We start from the raw sequence: 24,093 nt of genomic DNA, 5'->3' as shown, positions 1-24,093 counted from the left end.
GTAATACATGCTATAAAATGTAATCTATGTAATTCATGGTCTGTGGTACTCACGGAAAGAAAGATGAAACTGCTTCAGTGTCTGTATAATCCCTGATAAGCTTTCAGGTCTCCTTTGGCTGGAGATGTAATCCAGTATTTTTGATACTGCCATGACAGCAGCGCCACTTCACAGTCACAAATAAGTTATTTCCTACTGAGCTGACTACTAATACAAATAGCCCCATGACTTTGGTGCAGACTGAAAAATCTCAACAAATATTTGACAAATTGCCGTGAAATTTTGTAAATTGTTCCTAGAAGATGAATTCAGATGACTTTGGTGATGCCCTAACTTTTCATCTAGTGCTACCATGAGCTTGGTGTTTGTGGTTTTTAGTGAAACATCTCAAGCACTATTGAATGGCTTGTCATAAAATGTGGTCCACTGGACATCATAATAATGTTATAAATTTGGTGACCCCTTAACATTTCATCTAACACCATCATGAGATCAACATACTTTGGTTCATGAACAAATACTCACCATATACCATATACCATAGCATGTTAGCATGCTGTTGTGAGCATTTAGCTAAAAGCACTGCTGTGCTAAGTCAGTCTCACGGAGCTGCTAGCATGGCAGCATCGTAACCTTGTTACACACACAGATATTTTGTATTAACATAACTTGCTTCTCTTCTTCGGTGGCGCTCTAACATTAAGATGCACAACTACACATGCAAGTGTTGCAGCTGTGAACTGGAATAAACTGCTGTAATAATGACAGATGGACAGAAGACACATTATTCAGTGTAGAAGTGTCTCACTTGATGAAGCAATAAGCAGACACCACAGAGTAATTTGTGTTTTCTGTTTATGTAAATTGTTCAGGTAGAGGATATGTCAGATTCTGACATGTTTGACTCAGTCAAAACATATAAACAGAGGCAGACATCTGCTCTCTGAGTTTTCATCACCAATAGTTCAGCATTGTTTTATACAAAATTGCACATTTCAAAACACAGGTTCTTTATGTTGTCAGATTGGTTTCATGGAATGAAAGGCTGTGGCGGATTTCAGTTTTGGGAAACATAATCTTAGGATCTGACCAACCAAAAATACTGTAAGGAACATATAACATCATGTTGGAAATCCAGGACAATTAGGTCTCACCCTAGCATTCATACACAATGATTTACTAATCAAATTAAAAATCTGCATTTCATTAAAACAAACTTCTTCAACAAAACCAAATTTTTCAAGTACAATAACTTACAACCTGAAAATAATCAGAACAAAAAAAAAATTACCAAAATGGACATTCCCTCATTTACACACTTTCATTTCAGAAATACATTTCATCAAAAGAACTTCTTTGCTGCGGCTTCTTGTTGACTTCTACAAGAGAAAAGAAGAAGAGACGCAGAGTATTAGAGAATCATATAGATCTACAATTACACATAGACAAAGCCAAATAAAAATAACAAAGAAGTCTTACTTGTACATGATGTAGCAGAAGAACAGGATTGATTGGACGACAATGAAGATTGTAAAATGAACAGTGGACAGGCAGGAAGGCATAGGAGGCACCTCAGGGCACTTGACAACCTTCTCAGCAGGATTCTGCAGGTGAAAGCACAGAGACAGGGAGAGAGCAGAGTTCAGTCAACTGAATCCTGATCTATTTTATAAACCGCTCTAAGTCAGCTTCCACACTGAGCCATACCTGAGCATTACGCTGCACCAGGTGCTCCACGTCCCTTTTGACTGTGTGCAGATGTTCCTTGATGTCGTTGAAGTGCTGAATGGTCTCGTATGTTCCCATACCGGCTGCATTTCCCTGGTGTTGGGCTGAGCCGATCTGTTTCAGTGACTCATGAAAAGAGTTTCTGCAGAGAAAAAGAGAGGAGGCACTGAGTGACAGTTTACAGGAGAGGCTGATGTGCAGTAATATGTTGTGTGGTATCATTTATTTACTGTAATACAAATACTCCAAAATTAATCTTTTAATCCCTATTCACAAGAGGCTAGATATTCTCAAAGTTTGAAAAACAGAAAATTACCATCTGATAAAAGAGGTCATGATTGCCAAATTAATCCCTTATAAAAACATGTTCTTACAACAGATTATAAGTGCAGTAGGTTAAGAAACAGACCACAGAGGAACACTATCTGGAATATGCAATCCACAGTCTCATTGTGATGCTAAATTGAACTAAACTAAAAAAAGTGATTGAAAAAAAAAAAAAAAGTCAAAACAAATACATTTGGTCACTGTAAATGTATAGTATCGTGTCTTTGAGCACATGGAGTAAAGCTACGTTATGTCTTTCCAAACAGAAAGAGAGAGAAAATGCTTAAATTGTACTTTCAATATTTGGCCCATGTTCTCACCATTTTCTCACCATTACTGGTTGGTTGGTTGGTTGGTTGGTTGGTTGGTTGGTTGGTTAGTTAGTTAAGTACTAATTGTCCACAATGGTGAAAGTTGGCCTTGGTTTTGTCCCCCCATGTCAAGACAAATGACATGGTATTGGGAGGTTGCATAAAAGGAGAAGTTGGTGGACAACCTCTCCTTTTCTTTTATACCTTAACATCTTGGGAATATTATATTGAAATAGAATGAAGGAATTAACTGCATGTGTAAATATTGCCTCTACCCCAGATCTCAAAAGATATTTTTCACTGGCGAACTTAGTGTGGTTTCCAATTTTCACCGACAGACATTGACAGAAGTGTTTTTGAGACCAGTACCATTAGGGGGGGGGGGGGGGGGGGGGGGGGGGGGGGGGGGCTCTTGTTTTTACAGGTTCTGGTTGGTAGACTTTCCCAGAATGTTGAAATCTTCCTTTGAGTATCTTTGAGCTTGAGAAGAGGAGAATTGATGTTTAATGGGGTTAAATTAATTTAATTAAAAATATCTGCTAATGGGATACAGAAATCCTGTTATGTTTCTATAGTATCTTTGTCACAACAAAAGTTGTGTCTACTCTTTTTATACTACAACAGTACACTGTTCGGAGTCAGGAGTCCAGTCCAGTAAGATCATTTTTGGTATTTATTTTGTGTCACTGGATGTGTCTGGGTCTGGTTGTTGTGTTGGACTGCCTCTCTTTGAGTTACTGATGTTGCTACCAGTAGTTACCAGCTACTGAATCTTTAAATCTGCATCTTCACTTTCCATTTCATTAGAAAATGAGGTTAGAATACAGTTTAAAGTATACAGAAGAGAATGAAGATGTCTAAGCCGGGATCATATTTCTCAACAAAATGTAATTTCTTCAAGTTGATTACTTACAGGGAGGAAGCAATAAGTGTCCCTTATCATCTTAAACACATCTAAGACGATTAATAAGAAAAAAGTGACTTGACAAATGAAAGGAATTCCAGCAGCATAAGTAGGAAGGCCCTGAGGGGGGATTGTGACAAGAAATCAATTGGAGGGAAACCATGTTTTGCCTGTGTATGACAGATGTATTTAAAGACTACTAATCTGATAAGGACAAAACGGTGCTAAGATGTGGCCTTTTCTTGCTTGGCCACATGGCCGCAGTCTGAAAGGATGGCCAGGGATGACATATAAACAAAATCTAATTTGTTTCACAGAGAAGGGGAAAAAAAAAATCTCCCTTGAGAAAGTAAGTGAGCATTTATTAAACCCTACATCTAATCTTCATTCACTACAAGTGACCCATTTATGAGCAGAAAGCCCTCCTTGAGATGAAGTCCTATCATAAACTTGGTGTTTAAAAAGACGGGTCAGGATAAACTGAGCGCTTAATCTACAAAGTAATACAGATCAGTCGCTCACATTAGCACATTAGAGGGAGCGGCTGCAGCCTTTTGCCAGGGTCTGAACTTATTTACTGTGTCAATCAGCTTACTCCTGTGCACCACCTAGACTTCAAATTACCACTCTGATAATATGCTTTCTTAAAAGTGAATCACTGCAGAAAGTCTGTCCTTCCCTGCCATCTATAGGTTATAACACACTGACAGAGGCACCTGGGTTGAATGAACCGTATGAGGCAAGTGAGAGTTCATGTGACTTATGGGTCAGACATATAATGAAGAAAATCATGTATGCAAAATCATTTGAGGATGAATGTTCTGTTGGATTTAGGGCATATAAACAGCTTGGTTCTTTTATGATACATGAGACTAAGAGATTAATGTTACATAAAATAAAATCTTTAATATCTTGTGATTCTGATTAATTCTTTATGCAGATGGTGTGTTAAATTAAGACACAATCAAACAGCAGCAACAGGACAAATATGACATTATTGAATAAATAAATACTTCTTTTTTTTTTTGTACATACAGTGGATTTCTGAAAGGGTGCAATGTGCTGAAGTAAATTAAGGAACTGAGGACATTCATTTTCTCAACAATTACTAACTGAGCCAAAGGGTGACAAGCTATGATTAAGCAGACTGGCTGGATATTTTATAACTTAATTATTTAGGAAACTTAGCAAAAGAGTGATTAAAATCCACTCACTAATCTACAAGAAGGGTTTTGAAGACTGCATTTTTTTTTTTTAATCTCTTGCGTGCTCACAATGACTAAGCCCACAAGCATCTTAGGCAAGCTGTACAAAAGCACAGATAGGTTATTGACAAAATAAAAGCTCTAAACATCAAAAAATTACATTCTGTACACCTAATCAGGCTTACTCACTCTAAGTACCAAAATCAAACAGTCATTTGAGACTTTGCCATGGAAGGCACACCATCATAAAATCTCTTAAGCTGTATTATCTTAGCATTAAAAAGATGTGCATGTTGTCATCCGAGAGTGATAAGAGGACCATTTTTACAGTTAAAGAAGATTACAGCTGGGCATCACTATACCTATTACATTGTTACTCCAGTATGTCTCAACAATTACAATAATATAATATATTTTGAAAACCTGACTTTCTTATTCAGTTACTTGTAGGGTTTCCCACATGTCCAAAATCATTAGGCAGCTGATAAAATGTCTAAGAATATTATAATTATATTATATTCAAACCTCTGTTTTTTCATTAGTTCTAAATTATGCAACTGCTAAATTCTTAAAATGTAATCAATCTTTTTTTTATTCTGTCAAAACCACAGGCAGAGACAGCAAATGAGTGAAACGGTAGCTAAGATCAGGGCAGGGCAGGGTGGCGAGGAGTCATTAAGTAGCAGACAGACTGGAGGAAGCTGTCACTGCAGCTGGATTATCAGGCTGGCAGACACCTGTGATGTCGCAGCCACGGCATCCTGAGATTAAATATGATTTAAGGGAATTAATCGGCAGGATTTCCATTGTTTTTCTGGAGTATCACGGATGTCTCTATCTCTTATCTTTTTTTTTTTTTTTGGAAAAACAACAGCTCATTTTTTAAGAATGACCAAAAGTCAACAACAAATTATGCTGTTGTTACTCACCTCAACTCGTTCAGGTTTCTGAGAACCTCCTGCTGGGTGGCTAAGACGGAGCCCAACTGTGGACTGGCAGAATCCACCTTTAAAAGAAATACAGCACAATTGTCTAAAGATTATACACTTCAGTGTTGACATTAGATATAGCTGTCATAAAAAAGGTTTATAAGTTTGGATAACCCGTCATAAAAGCAGTTGACTCCAGCAGCAGAACACAGAAATGACACTGAGGTGAATTTTAAGCATGCATGTACATTCTTGTGTTGTCAGATTGTTTGAGCAGATTTCCAGTGGTGCTTTGTAACACTTATAACACCGTTTGTCACTGTGTGCACCTGGTGTAAAGAAACATTTGCCAGTGATGTGCCCACCTGCCCTGACTCTGCGTTCGTCCCCTTCTTGGCGATCTCATCTGTGATAACAGAGACATATCTGCGCTGCTCGTCCAGGATCATAGCCAGCTGCCGGTGGAGCTGTTTGATTTCCAGATGGATCCGGTTCTGGCCTTCAAACACCTGACGAATCTCTCGGTCATTCACACTCTCATACAAGTCCTCAACTGAAGAGGAACAGAAAAATCAACAAAAAAAGATTAAGACCAATTAAAATACAAGATCTACAAACCTTTCAGAGGTGATTTCAAATGAACTGTTTGGCAGGCTCACATATTCAAGTATATTATGATTCTTAAAAGTTGGATTTTTCACACAATTTAATTTAGTTTATTCCAATAATTATTATTATTATTTTTTTCTAATATATTTTACATAAATAATTGGGCCATTTGGTTTCTGAACACTAACGTGGCTCTCCTTGGACGTCTGGGTGCTCTTTCTGAAACTCCTCTTTCTTTTTGTCGAGCTCTTGCTGGAAGTTCTGAAATTCCTCCTGGTACTTGTCCTTCTCTTCTTTAGGAATCTCAGATTCAGGTGGGGGCTTCAATGGGAAAGACAAAAAAAACCCACTCTGAACTCAATAGAGGCTGTGCTTAGGCTATATTGTGCACATGCGTGCATGCGCGCACTGAGACACACAGCTACAGAAAAATAAATTGCACACACAGGACTGAGAGAGTATTAGCAGCTCTAGGAAGATGTAGTTACCGGTTGCTGGCCTGGTTCTGTGAGTCTGAATAACAAGAAGGACAACACATCATGGTCATCTGATGGAGGAAAGAAATTCTGAATTAGAAAATGACAGAAGAACATATTCAAACTTATGGTAGCACAGCACAGTAATAACATGGTGATAAGGGACTAATAGCTAGGAACAACATGGTCAATACAGAGTAACAGACTGGTAATATTTTGTTTATAATGAGAATATCTTGGTAATGTTAGGGTTTATTTCCTGCAATAGAAACATTGTAAGTTATATCACAATAAGGCAGAAAATGTCAGTAATAACATAGTAATAATGGGGTTACAATGGAGTCATTGTCTCACAATAATTAGGCTTAAGACTATAATAATGTGGAAATATCACTGCAAAAAAATTTTGACAGTAATAATGAGGTAATGTTAAGTGGGGAAATATCCTCGTGAAAAAGATGAGTAATAATAGATGAATAATCTCATTATAATGAGGTAATGTAAGGGTAATGTTTTCACAATCCATGAAAAAGAAAGAGAAATTGTCAGCACTTATAACCAGACATTAATACTGAAATTCCTCAACAAGAAAACAGGAAACTGCATCTTTGTCTTTATTTTCTTCTGCTCATTAGAAATCTTACTTCAAACCAAACAGGGAAAAGACATTCAGTCGTTTCTGTGGAATAACTACAAATCAGCTCGTTTATGCCTCCGACCTCGGACAATTTTAGCTGAGAAACTTTTCATTTCAGTCAGATTTCCGATCGACTCAGAGACTTGACTGCGGGGTTAAATAAAGACGGCTACAGGGAAATGCATTGCTGTTTGAACAAATAAATAGAGACTTCTCTTCAGAAAATAGTGTAGTACCTGCTAAACCACCGGTGGCGGCTGAAATGCCAAAGAAGCCCTCAGAGGGGATGATCATGTTGTCCACCTTTATGCAGAACTCATAGTCCTCTTTGTCTGGAGTGAAGCCATTGTTGATCATCACCTGCGGAGGAGGAAGGAACAGTACTGCAGGATAAAACAAATACTGCTGACTGTGCTGATTGGCAGAAGTGCCAGGCAGAGTTACCTTCTTCTCTCTTCATATACATATACACAGCTTCATACACAGGCAATAACCCTTACATAAGTGATTCTCAACATGTGAATGTGTGTTTGTTATTGTGCGTTTGTGTGGTTCCATACCGTCAGTGTCTTCTTGTAGTACGTTATTTTGGCTCTGATAGGATAAGGTTTGTTGCGGAAGTCTCGTAAACATGTACCGAGGGCCTGTGTGCTGCCGTCACTGGATCAAAACAACATTTTCAGACAAAAACATTAGTGGAACTTACATTCATATACAGCACAGGGCTCCACGTAGACACTGAACACAAGTGGGAAAAGTTCATCATGGATAACATTAATGCTCATGTGAAAAACATCAATGCCCATGTATGTTTTTGTAAACACTCATTTAGTGATATGGAAAACAGGGTGAATTCTACGACAAACTGGAATGGCACTGAAAAAGTGATTTAAAGCTTTCACTGGCCCGGGGGAGCTTAGGAAAGATAGAGGATTATTTACTTTCCAAGCAAATATAATCATATTTCCTAATCTTCTTTAAGTTGTTAACATTTGAGTTGATGGTGACGCCACAGCAAAGCAAAAGAAATGTTTACTTACTTTTGGTGGTCATAAACAAGTTTGCCATTGTTTCCAACAACTAGTATAGCTGGGTTATTTTTCTGCAATGAAGACGAGAAAACAAGGAAACGCATTAATCCTTTTTTCATCACAGGGCTTTGATGTGAGGTAATCTTATGCCAAATATCAATCCCATACCTGAGCACAAACAAACAATATTCAAATGTGATCGTAAATTACCTATGGATCATTTTGCAATTATATTCTTATTATCCAGTTGATAACAACCAAACAGAGGCTGTCTTTGTGTGGGTGTGGGCTATCTCTGTAGCAGAAGATCTGACTGTTTCCACCAAACAACAACACTGAGAAACAAAAGACTGATAATGGCTTTAGCTGTGAGTCTCCGTGAGGCTGAACACGTGCCATTTACAAAGCCCCACGAGAAACTCTCTCAGGAATTGGGAAGGCTAAGCAACTAAGCAAGGCAAAGTTCACACCAACCTTTCCATCATTGTCGAAAGAGTCAAAGAAAATTCCAACTCCATTCCACTGGTCGGCGGCTCCGTACACTGGGCCGTCGAGGCCTTGTGCAGTTGTGAACCACACAGCCTGTCAAACAAAGAAAAAGTGGTACAAAAAATATTTTACTCAGAAATATGTGTTTTAGTGACCTCTATGAAATAAAAGATGTCAAAGAAGCCGCGACCCTTACTAGCAGTGTTTTAAAGTGGGTAAATATGACAAGATTATTACGGACAGGATTTTAGAGGAGTGACAGAATGAGGACTTTATGCTTTTGCAGTCGACACACCTTGATACAAGAAGCATGTTTTAAAAGAGAGCAAAACAATATTATAAAAAGTACTGTCTTGTGAACAGCACATCTATATATGGCCCATGTCTGAACTTGACTCAATCTGGATGGTTACAATACAGTACAGAGATTTTCGCAGCTCTCCACTGTTTGTTTGTTTGTTTTTCAGGTGGGGAAATACTTGTCATTTCACCCTGTGGGCCTACCACACCTCCCAAAACTGGATGTGCAGCTTTCTGTCAGATCCAAGTTCTTCCATATCTGAAAATGCAAAGTCCAATATGATACCTGCATTTACTGATTTAGAGGATGAAATATCTGCACACGTAAGAAGAAAGAGACCAAGCCTTTAAAAACCAATTTCAGATTCTTGACGCTCAATACCACAGACACATTTCAGTTGATACTGAAAGTATTATGGTCTAACACGCAGCTTTAGAGTAGGTGGATACAATAGTAGATATAATAAGGATGCCAGTTCAGTGCGGTATTGTGGTAAATATGCTGCTGGTCAGAGCAGAGCAGAGGTTCTGGGATGCTCCAACTTATATTAAACCTAAACTAAACTGGATATCAGTTTGTGCACTGACTAATTGCATACTGCATGATATCCCCTAAAAAGGAAACTGAACTCCCTCCCCTGCACTGTCACCCTCCTTACCAAACCGTCTGCTCCCATCCTGCCTCTTCCAGATACTCTGAAGGTCACCTCGGCCTCCCAATGATCAAAGTTGACTTTGTTTTTTGTCCACACAGAGCCCCTCTGACTCCTGAGGGACGGTGTAATGCGCACTTGGTCTGCACTAGGAATAGCATCTGGGATGGAGAGGAGAGAGCGAGAAAGAAAGCAGGATTTCAGTGACAAGTGTAGCTCAATGATCTCTATGAAAATGATATAACGTTGAGTGCCATGACTAATTTGTCTACAACTTCAACAGGGTATGTGGTGTTATAAGAAAACATTCATGCAAAAGTAATGTCTGCTGACAGAGCTTTTCTGTTTGGCTCTGTCTACCATGCCGGCTAACATGTAGCACTGTTACAGGCCAGCATTATCAGGGTGTGCCTGCCCTCTAATCTGTATACCGCCTCAGTAAGTGATTGCGTCTCACGATTTGTTTTTACACTGTAGGCTTACTCAGCGTCATAAAGATTTGCTTACTCGTGCTGGAAGGGAACTCGCTCATCAATAATTCTCATGATCGATCGATCGTAATGTCACTACTTATTGCTTGCTGATTTTCTCTGTCTCATATCATTTGAGCTTGGATAATATTTGGTTTTGAAGCGCTGTTCAGACAAGACAAGCAATGTGAAGACATCGTCTTTGGCTCTGTAAATATGTGAAGGGCAGGTTTCACTGTTTTCTCTCTATTCTTTCTCTCTAATTTTTTACACATTTAACAACAGTTGAATAATCATAAAAACCCAGCATCATGCCCATAAAATGATCAAATCCAATCTTGCTGTGGTGTGTAAAGATCCGTGTAAAGTTAATTTGATAAATTACAAAGTCATTAATTGATTATTTGGCATTTTGCAAGCACAAATGGCAGACATTATCTAGTTCCAGCTTTTCATTTGTGAGGATTTCCGGCTTGTCTTTGCCTTGTGTGACAGTAAACTGAATAACTTTGTGTTTTGTTGGTGGGACAAAACAAACAACTTGGGTGTCATGGTGACCTTAAGCTGCTAACCATGTAATTACAGCGTCCCAGGTTTGAGTCCAGCCCCAGACTTTTTATGCATTTCATCATCCATCTCTCTCCCCTTATTTCCTGTCAATATAGTACTATACTATAATACTATATTGACAGTAAACACTATAAACTAATTCTATTAATGGTGGACAATATAGAGGTGTTTCCTGTCACCTCTATATTGTCCACACCCTCCTGTCTGTCTTTCTGTAAATTATTTTAAATTATACATTTGAAAAATAACCTATAGATCAATTGATTTAAAAAAAAAAAATCTTTAGTTACAGCCCTAGATCAATGCTGATTCAGAAGGATCGCAGTGTAATCACATGCAACACTTCATGTCAGCAGCTGCACAACTCACTGTGTGATGCAAGAATTCAAAGGCCCATTTTAGCAAGAGGAAAGTTCAGCACCTCAGTTGTCTGACTCTGCACTGACTCTTGCAGCAGTCAGAACCCGATTTAAAAACTTGCTGTCTTAATATCTTACTGTTTATAAATCAGCCCAGCAACTATTTATATTGACATGACCGTGAATATGAAATAAAGCTAGGATGCTAAAATCTATGGATTTCCTAATGCAGTTCTGAATGAAGAAAGCAAACCGCTGTCACTTTAACTGCGGAGCGGAAACGCTAACGTTGCTAACCACAAACGTGAACCACCTCAGCTGTCTTCAGGTAATCTCGCTACATGAGTGTTACCATTAAAACATTAGCCAGCATCTCTGTGATGCTGACAGCTGGATACAAACTTACTGCCAGTGTGGATCCAGAAGGGGATACTGCCGTCAGTCTGAGCCAGGTGCGGTCCCTTGAAGCTGTATTTATACTCAAACCGGCGGTGAGGAGGTTCTTCAGACGTCGAAGCACCTGCGGAAGTATCGGCGACACTGAGGTGAAATATTAACGTTGTGAGAAAAGTTATTAACAACATAACAGTACTGGCAACCGGGCGCCGTGCAACGGACACCGCCATGTTTCGGTATCACTGCTGACGTAGCGCTGAGTCCACGGGCATGACGGGATGCCTGTAGGGCCAACAGGGCGCTTTCTCATTGGACGATTTTTTTGGTCCTTTCTCTCTCTCTCTCTCTCTCTCTCTCTCTCTCCTCCCTGCAGCTGAGGTTCATGAGCGGGGCCTCCAGGCTGCACTATCAGCGACCCACAGTCTATGTCAGAGACACAGTATGAGCAGGGGCGTAGAAGTGAGGGCAGTAGTCTAACTTGTACCTAGGGCGCCAACATGTGAACCCCCCCACCCCAAAAAAGAGTGGAGGGCAAAAGTTTATTTTGATCTGCACTTTTGAAATGTTATGCTGTTAGGATTATAGTAGGCTACTGTTGGCATCAGAAACAGTACTGGAGCCTATGATGGTGTGTGTTCAACACTTTTACTCACATGCTGAAAATGGTTTTAGTAGCATCAAATTTGCCTGTCTTCTTGAATGGCTGTCAGTGTTTTAAGGTATTTTAGAACCTGGAGTGTGCATCTCACTAAGTGTTTTATTTTTATATTTTTATACGGTTCCTTAAGATGACACATAAGCTAACTAGATAAAATAAATGAATTAAAATGGCAAAGGCTATGTCTGCAATAAACTACAGTACAATAAAGTTCAAAAAGTGAGGGTGTCTGAATATTTTCTGAAGCCACTGTAGGCTATTTGTCCCTAGGATATGACCTGTTGGACTCTAGCACACCTTTGTCATCATGGTAGCAATAATAAACACTGTTAAGGTTACAGAACGGTCACAATTTGGTTAATAGACAGTAATACTAATACGAATTCTAATTAAAACTAATACTAATGCTAATATTTGTTGTAATAGCCCACTTCTTATGACGTTCTCAGATGATACGGCCATCATCGGATGTGTATCAGATGGGAACGACCAGGAATACAGGGGGGTCATCAACGACTTTGTCGGCTGGTGTGAGACCAACGCTCTCCTGATCAACGCCAGCAAGACAAAGGAGATGGTCGTGGATTTCAGGAGAAAGCAACCCCCCACCGCACCGGTGAGCATCCAGGGAAAAGACATTGAGACAGTGGACTCTTATAAGTACCTGGGTGTTCACTTAAACAATAAACTGGACTGGACTACAAACACAGACGTCCTCTACAAGAAGGGCCAGAGTCGACTCCATCTGTTGAGGAGACTGAGGTCCTTTGGAGTTTGCAGGACCCTGTTAAAGTCCTTCTATGACTCTGTCGTAGCATCTGCCCTTTTCTACGCAGTGGTCTGCTGGGGGGGGGTGGATGCACAGACAGGGACAGAAAAAGGATCGACAAACTGGTGCGGAGGTCTAGCTCTGTACTGGGATGTCCTCTGGAGTCTGTGGTGGTGGTGGGTGAGAGGAGGATGTTGGCAAAGCTGACATCCATCATGGACAACCCCCACCACCCTCTGCATGAGGCCGTGGGTGCGCTAAGCAGCTCCTTCAGTCAGAGACTGAAACACCCTCGCTGCAAGAAGGAGCGCTTCCGCAGATCATTCATCCCGACAGCAATTAGACTGTATAACGCATCATGACTCACTAAGTCACTTTACCTCCACTTCGCCACTTTATGCACACACCTTGCACCTTAAGTATGCATGTGTATATGCACGTGTACGGGTGTATGTATATATATGCAGATATGTATATATATGTGCGGATGTGTATGTATGTATGTATGTATATACGCATTGCTCATGGATACTTGTTTTGCTTATTTATCAGCACATTCCACAATACATCCATAATGCATACTGTGTATGCTGTACAGAGAACTCAATGAATGTATATAGTATTCTATGTTGATAGTGTTTTTGTACTTTTTGCTGCTCTTATTTCGGTGCTCTTTACCCCTGTGTTTTTGGCTGCTGTAACGCACAAATTTCCCCGTGGTGGGATCAATAAAGTCCTATCTTATCTTATCTTATCTCTTATCTCGTAATACTATAAGCTACTAATAGCATTGTAGTAACAATAATGGTAACATTACTAATACTTATGTTAATGCCTTCACTAGAGAAAATATTTTTACTCTCTCCTCTTTTTTGAGTTCTAGTCTCCAAACAAACAATAGATGAGCAGGATTTGATTGTTTAGAGAAAATGCAAATACAGTTGCTCAGTAAACTTAGTGCTCATCGTTTAGGGCTGTGCTGTTATACCAGATACATTCATAGTTACTTCTTGTCTGATTCATAACATGTTTTGTGTTATTATTATAGCTGATGTTATCACATATATATAACAGCAGTATGTGTATATGTTGGCCCATAAGTAAAGAGAACTGCAGTACGGATATGTTTGCAGAAACTTCGATGCTGTATCAGTTTTTCCACTAGAGAGAAGTGAAAAGTTTGTATTTCCACTGTTTGTCATTATATATTGTTGTCACAAGGGATCCTCGTTAGAAATGTTTTAAAATAAATGAATAAAAAAGTAAGTTTTATATAAAGAATATTATTGTGTGTGATGTCTGACACACAATTTTATCATTAATACATCCTGCACAGATTACACCAAGACATTTAATGGGAAACCTACCAAAACGACTTTATTATCTAATCTACAAATTAGCTGAATTAGCAACAAAACACTAACAATGTAACAAGCACTGAACATATCAAGTATGCCAGAATCCACATGGTGATTTCAGTCCTTTCAGTTGCTTTTATCATCTGTGTTGTTTTGGAGCGGCTCATAAGCCTGCATCAGGTCAGTGAAAGGTTAGGTGACAAAGTCGTGGCAGCAGCTTACGCTGCCGTCTGAAAGCCTCAGTGGGTGATGGGAAATGACACAATGATCTATTTACTTTCACCAGCTTGCTCCCAGTGCTTCTAGAGGTGCAGCATCACTTTCTGTGAGGGCCTATGATTACTGGTTCAGGAACGAACCTCAGAACAAAACAGGCTATTGTGATGACACTAATCTGGGGTTTTTGACTATTCTGGCAAATGATCAGCAAATGGCAAAGATGGATCTCTATGTGTTTACAGTGATAAGGTTTTACGCTGCCGTTATTTTCACATTTTCTTTATAGTCATTCAACATACAGTATATGAACAGGGCTGGCCTGTTGCCTTCTGGGACCTTTGGCTTTATGTGATTACTACTTAATCATTTCTCCATGTTTACAACCCGCTCAGTCACAATTACACAGTGGATGTGGTTTCTAGTGCAGAATTTCTCTTTATATAAAACATATATGGTGTGAATCGTATTACAACTGAAAACTATGATATATCTTGTTGTGCCTCAGAAAGATGAGTCTGGTTTCTCTTGGTTGTTGCGCCTTTGTCGTTTTTGATCGCATTTTCACACTAAATAGTTGCTAATAAAGGGCGATAAAGGTGTGAAGATGCACATAATTAAAATAGATATTTCCTTTGTTGTTGTGGCCAGATAAACCACACTCACCGGATGGTGGAACAGAAATACAGAGTTTTCTCACAACTCTTTGCTGATAAAAAACTTCCACTAACATCCCTATCATTTTTATATTTGTTACTCTTCATTAGCGGGCGGTTAAAGTCAATCTAGTTAGTTATTAAGATGAAAAACACATACACATTCTTGTACCAGAATAAGGAGACAAAATCAGCACCAAAGGCAGAACTAACAAGGTTAATTATTTTGATATAAATAAATTTGATGTCGAAGTTGACTTTAGGGTAGGACAATGATAAAATCCTTTCTATGACAAGAATGGGAAATCATTCCTTATTGTCTAACTGGTTCCATGTAGTGTTTTGAATGGTACAGTTAGGCTCTCAGTTAGTATAGTGACATATTTCTGTCTGAGGAGGATGTGCAATTCTGAAAGGTAAATATTATCTCTGTGGGGAAATTAGGATGGTTCATTAGCAAACAGCAATACTGTGGATATTGTAAAGAATGACAGAATGTACAGGGAAAGGAAAATCACCAAACCAGCAACAACGTCAGAAAGCATGGTAGAAATTCTAAGTGGAGTACATGAAATTATAAATTAGATGCTAACTCTTGTGTGACATTTGAAACTGTTGAACTCTAACAGGTTTCTAGTGAATTTAGGGAGCAGAGAAAATAGAGGCCTCTGTCCTTTGTCCGAGGAAGTCCTCATTAGAAAGTTAAACCACACTCTTTGTCAGGAATCGTAGGATTTAAATAATAATAGCGATGCTAATGGATCCATTTAGAGGTGGACAATGGGAACCTGTGGGATGTTAATGGGTCACTGAGACTGTGAATAGCCTATCGCATGAGTCAGCACAAATATTTGGCCAGTGAATTACACGATGTTGTAGGTAATGTATCTTGGAATTGACAGCAAGTTGATCAGAGTTTTGTGGTGTACTGTAGTTACAGGAGCCTGTGCTGTTGATCTTTAATTTGAATTATAGCCTACTGTTGCGCTTGGGTCTATTGAGTCTGCATTTGATCAGTCTATATCCATGACTATAGTGTAACTGTTTCCTTTACATTTATTTCCTGGTTTTCACTAATGGACCTCATATCTTAACATTTTCTACCTCACTTCCACTTGATTTGTATATTGTAGACCATCGTTTGGATGAATCAAGATTTAGAAGCTCTAAATTGGCCTAATCAGATAAAACAAACAACATTTGTGCTGTGCTGTGCTGTGCTGTGCATGGGGCTGCTTGTCCCTGGAAGATTTGGGTATTTAAAGATGTTTGTATTACCCATGTCGCGTTAGGGGGAAAGGGAGAGTGGCTTGTCACCTCCTGGTGTGACACTGTGGCTTAGTTAAATGAAGCCTGTTGCCTCATGGTGTTTATTCATACCTGAAAAGCACAAAGCAAACCGTTACCACATGAAGAAGATGTCTGCTGAGATGACAGCATGCTAAGGAAACGAACATGCTGTGCTCTTAAGTTTGCTACCATGATGCAAATATCTAACTGACAGACCAGACAACATGGTTTTTAAGTCTAAATCACCATCTAATGAGGTTGATTTTCCTCCAGCACATCTGTAATGTCACACATGACAGACATTAACCCAACAAGAGACACACAGGCCCTATTTATTATAATTAAGACCAGGTTTTTAATTTGGTTAATGATACTTTGAAACAATCATCTACAAAGGATTTTGAAGCTTTCAATTACGCGTAGACTGGCTTTGCTGCTGTATTATTTGTTGGCTCAATTCTGCGCACATAGGCCACATACTCACCCTCAACAATTCAGAAGGACTAAACCTTTATTTCAGATTGCTTCAACACAGTCCAGTGTGGTCCAGGCAAGAGAGGGCACTTATTGTCCACTAAGGACTTTGCCACATTCATTTGAGGAGCAGCCCTTTCTCATTATTAACAGACACACTAAACTATTGGCCCCAAACAATACAGAACAGATCCCTTTATGCGCACAAGTGCTCAACGTTTCAGCAACCACTGTGTGCCCTTCGCCACTCCCTCTTCTTTTCAGATACCTGCACATAAGTGAAAGATGTGGAGGACACAAAAGATATCCTCAACTTTCCTTTTCTCCCATTCTGTGAAACAGGCCCACACTAAATCTTTTATTTGTGCAAAGCCTCTCATTAACTCCACTCATGCTGCCTCCCTCAGCTTGCCATTGCTTAAGTACTGGGTGTTGTAAAAAAAAGCTACCAATTAGTCCCTCATCAGCTCCAATTAGAGGAGACAAAGCCTGAGTAAAGATAACTCAATGAGAGGGAGAGGTGGAAGGGTGAGGGCCGTCTCCGGGTGTTTCTGTGTGTGTCTGTGCGTAGGTGTGTGTGTGTGTGTGTGTGTGTGTTTGTGTACATGTGCAGAGCCCAGGCCGGCACAACATAGTTTGTAATCATTGAAGAACATGTGGCCATTCAGTCTGACCCGCTGCAGCACAGGTCCATTCACTCCCCAGGCTCCTCAGCGGACCCTTTTCTCAGGGCCAAGTGTTGTTGTGCTGGGAAGACAGGCCCCCCAGGAGTCCCAGAAAGAGAGCCATTCAATCCTCTTTACCTGTTTGCAGCATATAAAGCACTCAGGGCCAGGCCGATCTCTCATTATTGTCTCCTTCACTCTCAGGACTTCCTTAAACTTAGGCCTCAATTCAAGAGCAAGCCCTTTTAGAAGGGAAATAGGGGATGCATGTTAAGGGGGTGCCTTTCGCCTCATTAGAATTGAATTTGCACTGTCTTGTAATTACGTTGGAGGGCAACAATGTATTTTTTTCATCATAATCTTTACTGAATGGGGGATTTTTGGGGCAGTTAATTTGCTGCCCACACTAATGCATTAATTAATGAATTGGGTAACACTAATTTTCTCTATGCTGCCTCTCTCTGTTTGTTTGCTCCATCTGTTTCCAGCAGTCCTGGGCAGCCGCTACTAATAAAATTACCTCATTAAAGCCTTTATTGCAGCACAGTAACTCACTCATTCATTTGCTATGTAGCATTTTCTTTGGAAGGGGGCTGGGTGTGTGACAGTTCCCATTCAGTGTTGCATCTTTTTGTGGGTGGTTCTAAATAATGAGGGGGACAAGCAGGGAGATATAATTAGGAACAAGGGGGCACTTCAGCAAATATTTGAAATCTTTTAAGGCTGGCCCTTGTATGATGGTGATTAATTACTTCCAGAAAGGATTTTGGAGAAATATATTGCCAAGCTTTTTTCTTTTCTTTTTCTGGACGGGGCGACCTTGTTAAAAAGATGTGCACAGGACTTTAATTTCGGTCTCTCTTTAATCAAATGCAAATCCTGACGTGTACTGTTCTCTGAAAATGGACTCATTATGAAACAAATACACAACATGTAAACAATGATGTAGTGTTTAATGAAGGTGGCGTCTGACTGTTTCAAAGGACCCCTCGCCATGCGTTGTTTTTGTTTTGAATAACATAAGTGATGATGATTAAGATGGTGATAATACTTATTTATTAATACTGAATTATTCTGATGCTGTGGTTTGTTTCATTTTAGTTGACAACAAAAATTGTGGATATTATTTCACTGTTATTTAATGTAATTCCAAAAATGTGCAAAAAGTTGATGAACATGAAGAAACAAAATGGTTCAAATAATTACTCTGACAGACACAGGCCAGTCTTTGAGAGGAAAGATGCTTAATATTATATATAATAATATGAAATATCTAATAAGTCTGAAACAAGAAAATAGACATTACCCACACTGAGTGAACATGTCCACAAAGCTGTATTCATGATTGTGTTTTGATTGTTGTCATGTGCTTCTCTGTGAACTACACTGCACAGTTTAATGAGTTCATTGAACACAGTGTGCTGTGCATCATTCAGTGGGGTGCAGTCATACAGCAGCACATGCTGTGCATGGTTGAGATATGATTGCCATCTAGTGGACTTAGAGGGTACTGCATGACTGTCAGGCACCGTTGGAGGTTAATAATCACTGTAACTAAGATCAAACTACAACTAAAAACTGACACGACAAAGAGTAACATGTTTCTTTTTTGTTTTTTTGTTTTTTATCATTCTTTTGCTAAAAAAAAAAAGAATTCATTCCACGACTCTGACATGTCGGCTAATATACTAAAGGATGAAACACTGCTGAATTAGTCTTATTAAAAGAAAATGAGTTGCACATAATGAATGCATTTTATTAGGCGATACTGATGTGAAGCAGTGTAGACACTAGTTTAAAATAATTCTTGCAGCATGTTTTTCTCCTTTTTCCACACATGCTGGCCTGTTGCTGCTATAAAATAATCCTTCACACTGAAATGTTTTGAATTATTAGAAAAACTATGTGTAAAATGAAATCAAAGTAAAATTCCACACTCATTTAACAGACGTGGTGAGTCACTTTACTCTGCTGTGGTTGATGAAGTACTTGGAAAGCAGTCACAACATGAGAGCTGATTAATGAGACTGACATTTTCATGAGCAGGCTGTTTTGAGTTTTTTTTTTTTTTTTGCATGGTCTCGTTATTCATGAAAATAAAGCGACATCACCTTGTTTTGATAAAACTCCTGAGTTCATATCTGCAACTATTTCAACTATTATTATTTATACTATTTTCTTCCACATAAAGACAGAGTGAGATAAATGTAAGTTATGACTAACAGAGGCAAAGTGAACAAAGAGGAGACAAGCTACAGAGTTTATGACTGCAGAAGAAGCTGTACTACGTCCAACACCCAGCTGGAAGGCCAACGCCAAAACCACATTCTCAGTTTAGAGGCCCAGCAGCTGTTCAGCCTCTTCCAGCTATGACTGCATATGACTTCACGGCCCTCAGTATTATAGATAAGTGGGGCGAGCAGAGCAAGTTATTCTGGACAATGGCAGGAAACAGTGTAATGTTACACAACATTGGTGCTGTCAGTTTAATCATTTTTATAAAAGCATTTTCTCAGTGATGCTAATTTAACACTTTATGCGCCCCTCTTCAGAATTTGGAATCACTATACAAACATTTTATAAATACTTTATAACACGCTATGTAACAAGTAGTGGTAAACAGATATATTATGTATTTATCTAATATATTACGTATTTATGTGAATATCAACCTCTTATGTGGGCGTCCACAGGTGAGGGCTGGTGTATATGCAGACAGTGAATAGCAAAACACAATAATTTAAAATACTGTGTGTCTTATAGAAGAAGTTATAATTACTATCTGATGCTGTAGATTAATAAAACATCACTTAAAATGTCCTTATATCTGTTTACAACACGCTTGTACACTGCTTATAAACGCTTAATAGAAGGACTTAAATTTGCAACTTTTCAAACAACATAATCTTTTTTTTTTTTATTTTTGTAAAAATACAAAAAAATGCACATTTTCCTGTATATAGGAAAAGCATTACACAAGCAAGCACAAAGATTTAAGATCAGGCTTTTCCTTTCAGTGATTGTGTAAAATTTTGCTCATACAAAGTGAATCTGCTGTCTGACCTTAAGATGAACTCTTTAGCCTTGAAAAAATTGCACCACATACAGTATGTGCACATATTAATTTCAATTTTCTAACATTATTCTTTAAATAAGTCTTAAAATTTTATGTTCTACTTTTGTCATTTGCAGAAGTTATGTTGCTGTTTTCTGCTGAGAAGTCAGAGTCTGGAAATCTACCCTTTATAGCAGACTGGTTAAGCATATTGTAACATGCTGAAATCCTGTTGAAGTTACCTAGACTTGTGTAATTGTCAGAGCTCCGGACCTTGGGCTTTGAGAAGGTCTCCCTCTGGTGGAGAATAGAATGAAATCACGTTAGAAATTCAGTCAACTACTGATCAACCACAAAGCCACCAGACAGTTACGTGAATGTAGTAGAGGAGAGTTTTTGTTGCCTGAATTTGAAATGAGTTGAAATATGTCTGTCTCAGTTTAGATATGTATTAGATTTCACAACAAGCGGGAAACAACAGCAAACATCACAACACCTCCAACTACGAGAGCCAAAATGATTGCTTGATTAACATAATTAATTAACATAATTCATAGTTGATTAATAGAATCAATTGTTTCAGTCATTTCTCAAGCAAAAATTTAAAAATGCTGCACATTCTCAGACTCTAGCTTCTCATATGACAGGATCTGCTGCTTCTCTTTGTCATGTACCTTTGGCTTTGGTCAGACTACACAAAACAGTTGTGTATTTTTTCACTGTTTTTTGACATTTCATAGACCAAACAATGAATTGACTAATTGGAAAAATAATCTGCATACTAATCAATAATAAATACAACCATCAGCGGCTCCAGTCCAACATTTATGCTGCTTTAACCCCTCTTGTGAATTTATGATTACGTCAGATGATTCATCATCTATCTATTGGGTGGCTTGCTAATCAGTTTGTGTGAAACAATAATACAGCATCATAAAGAAATGAGGAACAAACTTCTTTCATGAGAGACTTATTTAATGTGCTTTGAAGGAACTGTATGTTTCTGAAAATATAAAATAATAATAAAAAAAACATGCATTTTCACAGTCTACTCATTTTGTTAAAAAATAGTCACATAATCTTGTATATCATACAAAAATAAACATCTGTGATCCAAAGACATACAGTACACTCTGTTTAAAACAGTTAAATAAAAAAAAAGCAAACCACTTCAATATTTACACCCGACATTAAGTATTTAAATCCACCTTCTTTAAATATTCCAATCAAAGTCTGTCCTGTCTCGTGCTGGTTTCCTTTTCTTGCTCCTCTTGGTCCCTCCACCTGTTCGAGGTGGAGTTTCCCTGTATTCCTCACCCGAGCCTGTATCCAGACTTTCCTGGTTTTCCCTCCAGCTGTCGGGGACTGCAGCAAAGTCCTCCCCCGGGGAGGGCATCGGTCGCCCGTACACCTTGCTCTGCAGGTCAGCGATGTCGTTGCGGATGTCAGCCATCAGAAGGAGCAGGAAATCAAAAGAGCCTGGAGGGCCCTGAGAGTCAAGTACAAAAACACATAAGAAAGCAAACTTTTTTTGATCTTTATAATTATTTGAATTTAATTAAGGTTATGGAAAGAGTGTCCAGTGACTACTGAACTTTCTCCTTATGATTTGTTGACATTAGCACCATCAGTGTTTATCTAAGGCAATGATGCTTACTCTGTACTGGATACTATTTACTTTGAGTTTGACAGTATCATTAACTGTGGTGTTTAATGTCCAGAGTCCACAGTGACCTTTTTTCCAGTCATATTTTATGTTAGCTTTTGTTCTGGATGGTGGCAACAAGTTAAAATAGTGTGGCACAGTCTTACTGGTGGTCCAACAGGCCCAGGAGCTCCTCTGTCCCCCTGAGGAAACAAAACAAATATTTAGTTTAGATGAATTACAGTGGGGAAAAAAGCATGAGAGGAATTCATAATGTTCTGGTTAAGGAACTTTTTGCAGGAGCGAAAGCCTTTTGGCTGCCTTAGCCAGTTAAAGGAATAGTTTGACATTGAGATTATTGATACTACTTTCATGTCTGGGCTTTAAGTATGGCGTAGTATGCTGGTAGGTGTATTTTTTAACCTTGGAGAGAGCCAGACTAGCCGTTTCCAGTCTTTATGCTAAACTGAGCTAAGCTGAACTGAATCCCTGCTCTTGCTTGACACAGTAGTTAACACACAGACAAGAAAGTGGTATCAATCTTCTTTTCAGCAAACTACTCCTTGCTACATTGTGTGTATGTGAAAGGGGAAAAAAAGTGCTGTTCGTGTAATACTAAACATAATGTAAATGTAGCTTGACTGTGAAGTATCGTGGCAGCCTGTTGACCTATGGTAGCATACACACATTGACCTGACTACTGTGGTTGTTAGCCGGGCTCAGGGTCACACCGGGGCTGTGAGTGTTTTGGCAGATGGTTTGGATTTGTAACTCAGAGAGACAGATTACCATCAACCCCCCAATCTATCCACACAAACATCCCAGCTGTAGTGAAAGAATAGCAAGGTGCTGTGTCAATAAGGCAGATGCACCTAAGTTGTTCCATACGTGATCCACAAGCTAAGCAAACAGACAAGAACCTCTTCAGCTTTTAGACCTCATACTTCTCTCAGTCAGTGTGACATGGATGACTGGTCATTCTTGGTGACAAGTAACAAAATCTCTGCTGATCAAAATTACAAGGATTCAGGACTTAATGCTGTAATACGCCAGTCATGACTAGCCGCAGATTGCAAATCATATCCTCCAAGCAAGTTCATTTTTACAGAATCTAAACCAGATTTCTGTTTAATAATGGTCAATTTTAGTTCTGACAATGTCCCAGAATCTGCCACATATTGTTTGCCCAAGCTACCTCAGCTGTCTGCTTCAGTCTGAACTGATTCTGACATCCTGCACGATCACACAGCTTCAAATTCTATTTTCAATAGCCCTTTGTTTTTTTGTTACTAATATTTGTACCACCACTGTTGCTACAGTCTCAAATGAGCCTCATATTAGTCAAACAACAGCTAAACATCTCCATGTGGGACAGGGGTACTTCCCATCTGAATGAGAGTGGGCTATTGTCAAACTCATCTGCAGCAACTGCAAAGCACGCTGCAGAAAGTCTGAAGGTCAAAACAGACAGACATCATCTGCAGAGATGATGCCACCATATTCTCCCAACTTCAGCTGCTCCTTGATTTCCTGTCTTAATATCACAAAAGTGAGACCGAAAAATCATGTTTTGTGCCAAAAATGTGAAAAATGCAAACACAAATCTTGCTGTAACTAGGATGGGATCTGCATTGTGCCTCCTTAATCTGAGGCCTTACCATCTGATGGAGCCTCTTTTTGTTAACACTTGGCCTGAGGCCTCCCAGGAGAGAGAAGCAGAGAAAAACATTCCATTTACCCTTAAGAAAAGTGGTTACTACCCCCCAGTAGCCAATCCAAAGTAATCCATAGCATATTCCAATCAATTGCAATAACTCTGAGGTATCCAAAGTCAGGTACAGTTATTTGTACACGGTTAACTAACAATGTTGTGTGTTGTGATCATATTCCCGGCCACATACAGTAGAACTGTG

General features: G+C 39.0%; 2 protein-coding genes across 3 annotated transcripts in view; both read right to left on the bottom strand.

Annotated features, from left to right (window-relative positions):
- Nucleotides 1-838: 838 nt before the first annotated feature.
- On the bottom strand, nt 839-11,660 carry lman1 (lectin, mannose-binding, 1). The gene is made up of 13 exons (XM_071465504.1): nt 11,405-11,660; nt 9,606-9,760; nt 8,632-8,739; nt 8,167-8,228; nt 7,687-7,786; nt 7,363-7,486; nt 6,502-6,560; nt 6,202-6,334; nt 5,770-5,957; nt 5,405-5,481; nt 1,708-1,870; nt 1,480-1,604; nt 839-1,379 (listed from the first exon to the last, which is right to left on the bottom strand). Exons 1-13 carry the CDS (start codon nt 11,622-11,624, stop codon nt 1,343-1,345), a joined length of 1,551 nt encoding a protein of 516 aa, XP_071321605.1. The 5' UTR covers nt 11,625-11,660; the 3' UTR covers nt 839-1,342.
- A 9,832-nt stretch (nt 11,661-21,492) lies between these two features.
- The window catches only part of ccbe1 (collagen and calcium binding EGF domains 1), a 31,182-nt gene continuing 28,581 nt past the window's right edge, over nt 21,493-24,093 (bottom strand). For both annotated transcript variants that reach the window (XM_071465484.1, XM_071465485.1), the window contains exons 10-11: nt 22,348-22,383; nt 21,493-22,024 (exon numbers count right to left, since the gene is read on the bottom strand). In XM_071465484.1, coding sequence (XP_071321585.1) covers nt 21,749-22,024; nt 22,348-22,383 — 312 coding nt within the window. In that variant the 3' untranslated portion in view covers nt 21,493-21,748. The remainder of the gene's footprint in view (nt 22,025-22,347; nt 22,384-24,093) is intronic.

The sequence above is a fragment of the Trachinotus anak genome, unplaced genomic scaffold (genome assembly GCF_046630095.1).
Source record: "Trachinotus anak isolate AG129_WGS33_773 ecotype Australia unplaced genomic scaffold, CSIRO_AGI_Tana_v1 ptg000028l, whole genome shotgun sequence".
Taxonomy (NCBI): Eukaryota; Metazoa; Chordata; class Actinopteri; order Carangiformes; family Carangidae; genus Trachinotus; species Trachinotus anak.
Note: the sequence above shows the minus strand (reverse complement) of the source record. Positions and strands in the feature narration are given on the sequence as shown.

Bases quoted from the DNA above. Each gene is read 5' to 3' on its own strand.
- lman1 (XM_071465504.1), bottom strand. From the start codon at position 11,624: ATGGCGGTGTCCGTTGCACGGCGCCCGGTTGCCAGTACTGTTATGTTG. The intron at 8,740-9,605 runs GTAAGGAGGGTG...TTTGTTTGACAG, and splicing joins GGATGGGAGCAGACGGTTTG to GCTGTGTGGTTCACAACTGC. The intron at 7,487-7,686 runs GTATGGAACCAC...CCTCCTCCGCAG, and splicing joins ACTACAAGAAGACACTGACG to GTGATGATCAACAATGGCTT.